The sequence below is a fragment of the Geospiza fortis genome, unplaced genomic scaffold (assembly GCF_000277835.1).
Source record: "Geospiza fortis unplaced genomic scaffold, GeoFor_1.0 scaffold10, whole genome shotgun sequence".
Classification (NCBI taxonomy): Eukaryota; Metazoa; Chordata; class Aves; order Passeriformes; family Thraupidae; genus Geospiza; species Geospiza fortis.
Window position 1 is genome coordinate 5,997,788 of NW_005054326.1, and position 8,978 is coordinate 6,006,765.

The 8,978-nt window shown below is 42.8% G+C and overlaps 1 protein-coding gene across 1 annotated transcript in view; it reads right to left on the reverse strand.

Annotated features, from left to right (window-relative positions):
• The window catches only part of DENND5B (DENN domain containing 5B), a 60,971-nt gene that overhangs the window by 21,826 nt on the left and 30,167 nt on the right, over nucleotides 1-8,978 (reverse strand). Inside the window, exon 8 of the mRNA XM_031057021.1 lies at nucleotides 1,499-1,592. Within this exon, the coding sequence (XP_030912881.1) occupies nucleotides 1,499-1,592 (94 nt within the window). The remainder of the gene's footprint in view (nucleotides 1-1,498; nucleotides 1,593-8,978) is intronic.

The following is an 8,978-nucleotide window of genomic DNA, read 5'->3' on the forward strand; positions in this document are numbered from 1 at the left end:
AGAGAATCAGTTGATTGCCCTTTGCCCGCTCCAGCATCCATGCACTACCACCCTTCTTGCACAATGGGATGCAATGGTCCAGCATCTATAAAACAATGCTCTTGGGACGTGACAGCCTAAACTGAATTGCCAGGTGAGCAGCATGGGGGAAAAAACCCCAAAGTGAAACAAAATTCTTGTCTTTTAGCCTTGGAGCCATGGTATTTCCAGGGAGCTGGTGTGGAAGCTCCTTTCCAGCTACTTTTCTGACTATAACCACACTTCCAAGCGCTACAGGGATGTGCTCATACTCTACAAGAAAGGGGCTGGTTTGAGAGGCAGCAAAGACAGAGGTTCCTCATGCTAACAACATCTCAAAAGCAGCTTTCAACAAGAAGTACTAAAACATACCAGGCAGCATTCAGAGAAGGATTTTTTAGGAGGCCGTGCAGGAGGGGGTGGTCCCTGATCCCACTCCCAGAAGGCCATTGAGTTCTGACGAAGCAAAAGCTCCTCCGAGGGCTAAGAGGAGGCAGATGCCCCAATGGCAGAACAGCCAGAAAGAAAGAGGAGACAAAGCAAAAGAAGCATGCATATGATCCACAGCCAAAAAAAAGAAGAAAGTAAATACATGACAAAGTACTGAGAAGGCTCTGCTGCCATACACACGCACGAGGCACTGCTTAAAATATACTTGCAAAGCCATGTTAGCAAAAATAGCAACAAACAGGTACAAGTGCTGTTTTGCTGTGTTTCCACTAAACATCATTCAAAGCTATGGTTGAAGAGTCCTCTCATCCACTCAGTTTCTTTTGGAGAGCAAACTCCAACACTGACTATCATTACTGAGCGAATTTTACCACAAAACAGCATGAGTGTTATATTTTTGCTAGTGACATACAATAGAAGCATATGGACATCAATGGAAAAATGTGGCAGAAAAATATTTAATGAAGGACGAAGAACTGAAAAGATGGGAAAGAAACACATGTGTGTGACTGACATTTACAAGATGCATGGGAGTTTCCAAGCTTTGGGCATAAAAAGGCCCCAAAGTCTTAACCTTTCAAAAAGGTATACTCATGTCACAAATCTACGTAAGAGAAAGGAAAAGTTCCTTTTAAAAAAAAAGGAAGAATCTTGCCTCATTCACTTCTACATGGCTGACATTTACTCAAGGACTTGACTTTTCCAGAGACTTCCACTCTGGCCAGAGTTTGGCAGCTGCACTGCCAGGCTCTGTCTGTGTGCAGTAACACAGCCAGGGTCTAAATCAGCAAATCATTTTCCTGGTGACAACGGGGCTGTCTTGTCCCAAAATAATAAAAGCACTTTATTTATGTTGTATGCTTTGAAGTTGTACGGCATCGGTGACAAGCGGAGCAGCATCCAAACGCCCACAGAGACCCAACCAAACCATACAGTAGCCACAAAACTGCCCCAAGGAATGGGCACATTGTTGTCCAAGCCTCCACCTCCTGGATCACAGCTCGTGCTGCCCTCAGAGGAGGCCACCCACCTCCCTCATGTCGTTGTCCAGTGCGATGTGCTCCGAGTGCTGCCGCAGGCGGTCCTTCCTCCGCTGCGTGCTGGCACTGCGGCTGGCCCAGCGGCTGCAAAACACACAGGGGAGACATGAGTGAGAAGGAAAGCAGGGGAGAAGGCCTGGGTCAGGAGCTGAAGGACATCCAGTGGGTCTGCAGCAAAAGAAAGAAAAGCCCAAGCTTGCACCTTGCAGTAAACAGGGGTGTGAGATGGTGCCTGGCCTCTCCATGGGAAACCACTCGGGAGGTGATAGTCCAGCACTCACCCAAGGGACAAAAATCCCAGTGGAAATGTGCCCAGCTGCCTGCCAGGGTCTCCAGTAAGAGCTCCTGGTACCTGAAATGCAGGTCATGCCACAGCACTGATGCTGTCTCTAGGCAAGTCACTGCGCTTAGTTATCCAACACCACTGCTGCATTTACTGAGGTTAAACAAGAACAGCGCCTTTAGCAAAAAAAAATACAATTATTTATTTTGAGTAGCAATTTCTATGATTGTGCTTTTCTGTGAGAAGTGCTACTTCTCCTTTCTCCACTTTCTGTGGTATTTCCAGGAATTATTTGAGACAAACTTCTCTTTGCAATTTAAACAACTGTTATTGGGTGTACCTATGTCTAAAGGTTATAAACAATACTGATGTTCCTGTGATTAGTCATGTTGCTATTTTCACTATCTTTTTTTTGCATTTAGTTCCTAAGTATCACAGAAAGCCTGGGGTTTTTTTCCACCTGTTCATGTACGCCCAGTTGAACTTTTCCTCTCTCCACACGTGTGGCACTGGTGAGGACAGCAATCTCTAGATCCCAAACCCATATATTTCTGTGTGCACTCCAAACACAAGTATATACGAATAAAATTTGGGATCTAAGAGTTTGGGCAAGGAGTTTCAGCAGATGAATGCCTGGGGAGGAAACTCTTGCACAGAGCTGGACTTTGGTTCTGATGTGGTGGGCAAAACACTGGGGATAGGTAGGGAGGGGAATCTGACCCAAGAGCAGTGCAGGGATGTGGCCCCTGGTGACCAAAAAAAGGCCTCTGTTTCCAGAGAGAAGGACTTGGCAAATGTGTACATAAATATCTTCATCAGTTCCTTCAGAGAGTCAGCCAAAGACTGAATTTAGGCTCACCACACAGATACAAAGGGAAAAAAAGCCGCAGGAACTGTTGTTTAAAAGGTCAAACTGAAGTCCCATTGTACCTCACAAATAACATCAAGAAAACAAGTACAAAGGAAGAAATCTGGGTCTGCATGTGATTATGGTTCATCCCCTCTGTATCCCATATGAAAACACAGTTATTTTTAAAGCAATTTTTTTGTGGCCTCAAGTCTCTGCTAACAAAATGAAACAGCCCAATAGGTGTCTGCACAGCAAATGCTGATACCTTCTCAGAGGAACACATCACTGACATAAGTGTCTTTGCACCTCCATAGACATCTTAAAAATGTACAGCCTGACTTTAATAAGTCACCATTTATTTTTTTTTCAGAAGAAACAGCCAAAGCCTCATTAGATGACAAAGAGGGGGAAAAGAAACCCTTACATTTTAATAATCTCAACAAACAGAAATGTCCCAGAAAAACTCTGTTGAACAGAGGATAGCAGATATTAATGCGACTTTAGCCACTTGGCTCTGGAGACCTTCCATTTATTGCAAGCCAGGACCATGTTTATGTTTCACACAACAGAATGCCAATCAAATATTACCCCATATCATAGTTTTTCTGCTCCAATTTATATGGTTATTTTCTTAATTCTAGACAGAGCTTGGATCCATCTCCATCTGCATTTCTGCATTTACTGGAAGATGAAAGAATTGCTTTAAGTGTCCTTTGAGGGAAAACATCTCACCAAAGGTGAAAGCAGAACGAAAGCCACAGAACAATTACAAAATAACACACCACTATTAAAGCATTTTCAGTTCATTCCAGAGCTGTACTTCACCTGGGAGACAGCACAGGCCATTTTCCAGGTTATTAACCAGAACTATTTGAACATTTTAATCATACAAAAGTGAAGACTGTTGGATGTTTATGAAAAAAAAGACTGCTGCTCATTAGCTGGAGCAATTACACACAGTGAGCTGCACGTCCCCTCTTTTCCAAACTCTAAGTTGAGGAAGAGGAGCTGTTGAGTCACTGGGTGAGGTCTGTACATTCAGATGCTGCTCTGAATCTCTCTGGGAGGTTTTGTGAAGATCTAACAGCAGATAAACAGGATTAAGCAGCTAAATCTTTTAAAGCCTTTTCTTTACTGGGTCACATAGAATTTTTTTTCCCCCAAACAATGCTTCAGTATTACAATAACCATTCCCTCTCCTCAGCAGTGACTGCATTTCAAATTTCTCTTCCTCTCCCTGCAACCACTTGAAGTGATTTTAAGGGGGATTAAAGCCCCAGTGATTGCACCAGCTCCCCATGGCTGCTGAAGTCCTATGTGGGTACCTCTGCTGGTCCTGTCATCAGCTGCTGCCCCATTCACACCTCAGCCCAGGTGCTGCCAAAGCAGCAAGGAAAGCTGTTCTCCCTCCAGCAGCCCTTTGCTTGTTGTCAGCCCTTAGAATTGGGCTTTTCAGATAACCCCTGCTGCCTGTGTCCCTCCTCTCCTTGTCCTGAGGAGATGAAGCCCTCCTGCTGCTCAGCCTGGATGCTGCCACCCAAGGACTGCCCAGCCCCAAAAATGCCTTTTTCCCTTTTAGTTTTTTGCTGGCAGGGCCATGAGCATGGACTACTGGCATGTTTCATTTATTCCTCACAGTGGAGGCACTGCTACAAACACCAGGTCTCTGGGGATGGAGCAGACACAGCTCGGGTGCTGCAGGGAGCCCAGGGACAAACTGCCTCCATGGAGGAATGAGGAAAGGCTCATTTCAGTGTGTCTGTCTGTATCTAACTCCCATATCCACAGATGAATGCTCCTCACCTCCAGGGACTGTGGAAAAGCAGGATATTTCAGAGCAGGGCCAGGGGATATTGTGCTCTGTTCAACATATGGAAATGAAGTAAGGCACCTCCACCTAAGACCTTTGTGATATAAAAGCAGTCAAGTCAGCATCATTTAGTATCAAATTAGACCCAACAAGCATAGGAATGGGTTTGCAGAGGTTGGAGGGAATGTAATGGCGACATTTGAAACATCCCATGTTAAGTATCATCTTTTAAATTCCTATAATAAAAGAGGTAAGGCAGTCAGCAGCAAAGCTGCACTGTCAGAAACCAACTAGCAAGACAGCACCTCACACCAGGGACTGGCCATGCTGCAGTGTGACCATGTGTGCAGATCTCTTTTTTCCCATACCTTCTTCCTGGCCCCCCTTTTTAAAGCTCCCTGGAGAAATGAAGAAATTATGTCTTCCCAAGTCAGACATGGGTGTAGCAGGCAAGATTTATACTGCAAAACATGAACATGCTGCTAGAGAACTTCTTTCTGAGATGGATTTAACCAATATTAACATCACCCTGAAAATCACTATTGTAATTTACAATCCATTTACAGTGATAATAGAGAGGAGGAAAGAGACAAATGCACTTGTCTATAGGACAGAACCTAAATCTCTTCATATGCACCATCTCATGAGGCAGGCTGCTATTTAGGTCTGCAAATCATGACAACACCCATTCTACCTATACAGGTCCATCAAGGGAGTTATCTGAGTTTCAGATTCACAAATTAGCACACAGCTGTAGTACAGGCCCAGCAAACCCCCTAAAACATGGGCACATCAAACACACACAGCCTGCACATGCAACTCCTTGTAGGGCTCACATGTGTGGGACTGTACACAGAGATTCCAAGCCAAACACTTGTCAGACCAAACAAGAAAAGGAACCTTGGAACTGAGCTCCACCTGATCATGGATGGGGATCCACAGTGTGAATCTGCTCCACAGACTCTGCTCCATGGTAAGAATGAAGGCTTAGATGGAGACTTAGGCACCTTTTCCATCTCTGCCATAGGGTGAAGTAGGAAAGCTCTGAAACTGCTCACTGGATGGACAAAAATTAGTAAAATGCCTTAAGGAGAGTGGCCTTGCACTGACAGGCTCTTTCAGCAGTTCATATGAAATAAGTGATTTTAAAGGGTGGCACACACAGTTGTCACCCTCAGTAAGGAAGAGCTGTAGTGAATTGGCAGTGTCACCTGCCCTGAGGAACCACTGTCCTATGAGGTATTTAATTTGCAAGTCCCTTGGGACAGGAGTACTATTCAGAGGAGAGCAAATGGAATAGTGGATGCAAGCATGTCAATGCCCATTTTTCCCTGTCAGCTTTAATTCTGCACAGCTATGTTAAAATGATATATTAACTCAAAGAAGTTAACTGCACTTTTCCTGCCTTGCACCAGTTGAGCAGAGGATCAGTAGCTCAGGAGGAACCCATCAGGTTCCAAGTCACCACAATGTGTATTTCCTATCTCAGAAACCATCTTTAAGCACAGATTGTCAGTCACACTTTATTCCTGAAAATGAATGTATTGGAGTACAAGTGGCTCATATTTTCATTGCACCCATCAGTGGTTTCCTACATTAGGTTACCTGAAGTATAGTAACTGCTTGTTTCAAAGCTTCTTATGTAAAAGGTGAGCTTTTACTACTCACAAAATTTAAATTTAACCTCAGGGCTGTGTGTGGATGGCTCATTGCTGACTCATTTCATGCCCACCTAGATGTACTGCAGAGATGCCACTCTATATTACTTGCAACTGTTTGGCTTGATTAAAAAAGAAGATATCTTCATTTAACACAGCCTTAAAACAGTACCCAGCAGAGAGGGGGTCCATATAATATGAAGCACCCATTAAAAGAAAAAGACCATTTGGCGTACAAAAAATAATTTAGTTAAAACCAGAACAAATTCTGTCATCACATAGAGACACATGAGCCCCTTTGTGTTATAGATAAATAATATTTCCTTTAAAATCATTACTTGATGTTAAAATGCCATCAACAAGCAAAAAAAAAGCCCTGTTTAAAAATGAGGAGGACCATAGCCCCAGTCAGATAAACCCTGCACAGTTCCCACCTTGAAGGAGGGGGCTGAGGATGAAGGCCACAGGACAGTGCCCACCAAGTCATGTCATAAAACAGAGCACAAAAATGAACCAATTCCATACACTCCTAGTGCATGGGTTTTGGAAATAAATACTGACACAGTGGTCAGATCAGCAAAACACAGCTCGGGAACAAATGGAAGTGGCCAGGGCAGGAAAGAGGAAACAAGCTGGTCAGGAAAGTCAGCAAGGAGGAAAGCAGAGCTCCAATAAAGAAGTGGGAAGGAAAGCAGGCCTAAACAGATAGGAAGGCAAAAAAAGGGTAGTTAAAGCTATTTTGTAGATGTGTAACAAAGCAAACCCTTCATTTGAAAACCAAAAGAAGCAAGGAAAAAATGCATTCAGTTGTTCTTTGAAGGCATTCAATACAAATTGCCAGAATGCAAATATATTCCCATGCTTGGGAATCACTGTTTTCCTCTGCAATATTTAATCTCATTTATCAAGCTTCTTAGTACAAATTAAGTTACAAGGTAATCAATTAGATTGAAAACACAGCTTGTTTCATTGTTTTAATTTTGCACTGTAAGCATATTCCCCCTAATTTAACAATTAGCTAATCAAAAACCATGAAGTGTTTATGTTGCTTGGCTTTTTGTCATTCAAATTCCACTCCTGCAAATGCCTCAGCCAGTGGAGCTCCAGCTCCAATTTTAAAACCTGGCAGAAAATGCACAGAGGGAAGAAGGGAACACATAGAAACCACAGTGTGGTGCTGGGGTTTGAGAAAGGAAATGAGGGCTCTGGAAACCACAGCTCTTTACCAGAATAACAAAGAAATAAGCCTGAGGGACTGCAGCCTGTTTGCTCCTGGGATGCTTTCTAGGAGGACTTCTGCACAAGCCACTGCTTTACATGGTCAGAGCAGCGTGGAGGGGATGCTTTTGTACCCAGAGGAAGCTGCAGCTGCTCCCTCTAGATTCAGAAGGTTTCCCCATGATGTGGGAGATGTATCAAAGGCAAGCAGCACCGAGGGAGTCCAAGTGGGACACTGCTGCCTGATGGGAAGGAGGACAGACCTGGGTTTGAGTTTAGTCTAAGTTTGTTAAATCACATATAGGATCTAGAACTGAAACTACAAGTGTTTGTTGTCTGCATTATATTTGTGATTTAGATATAACATATTACACATGTAACAGCCCAGTAACTGACAGAGGTATTTTCAGTGCTCCTCCTGCTTACAGGAAGGGAACAGCTAGATAACATTATGACCTCTGGTTATCTATTTGTTAGTTTATCAGCCCAGAAAGGGAAGCAATAAATCCCTGATTGCTGGCCACTGAGGACATCTTTTCATTAAAACAGCTTTGAATTGGTTTATTTGCTGCTGTCCAGCAACAATTGACTGCAACATGGGAATTATTCCCCATTTCCCACAAATACGCTTCCATACAAAATTCAGGACAAAATTTGCTATATAAAACTGAAGCCTGCAAAAATAATTCTCATCTACACAGCAATATCCTTTGCATTAATTTTATAATATAAACACACAACAGCTACACCTAAAGAGTCTGGAAACATAGCTGGAATGTTCTCTTAGCCCATGCTCATAAGCAAAGCTCCAGTCCTGTAAGCAACACCTATCCCCAAGAATCATACACTGGGAAATTCAAATTAATGGAAGGCTATACTTCAACTGATTTTGTGGTCAGAAGAGTCACACTGCTTTTACAGAAGGCAAGGAAAAGCTGTTCTACACAGCTTTTTCCTTCTTCTATGGGTGGAAAATCAGCAGAATTACATGTCCTAAATGGGAGAGAAAGAGTCTTCTCAGCTGCTCACATGAAAACCAGGCAGAAGAAAGATATAAACAGATGGTCTTGAGATTTTTCAATTACAAGCCTTTTTGGCAACATACAACTGGAGGAATTCCAAACATTTGTCACTTCGACATCACTTTGTGGTAAGCAATGGGATTTTGGAACTTACAAATTCTGAAACATGCTGTGATCTAAATCAAAACCACCACTCAAGGAGTTAAAGTCATTTTAGAACAGGTACCAATCTAACAGAAGCAAATCTCAAAGAGCTATTTTTAAGTGATGCTTATTCATAGAGTCACTATGATTTGCAATAGAGACAGAAGATTTAAGCAACTTTAAGCAGGCTGGGCACACTCACTCTGTTGCTGACACTGTGAAATTGAAACCCACCCATAAGGATAAGAGGCAGACTGCTAAATACAGCATCTCACAAGATGAAGAAATCCTCCATTCCTCAAAGGACCATTACCCATACAATTCTGTCTCCATTTGCAGGAAGCCAGAAAGCAAAGCAACTTTGACATATGCATTCCTCCTTTGCGGTTGGTTCTGGGGTTTTTAAAATTTCTTTTAAAGAATTCAATTTCTTTAAACTTTCAGTGCTTAAGGATCTCTTATATTATCATTTGCAATTTTTATTC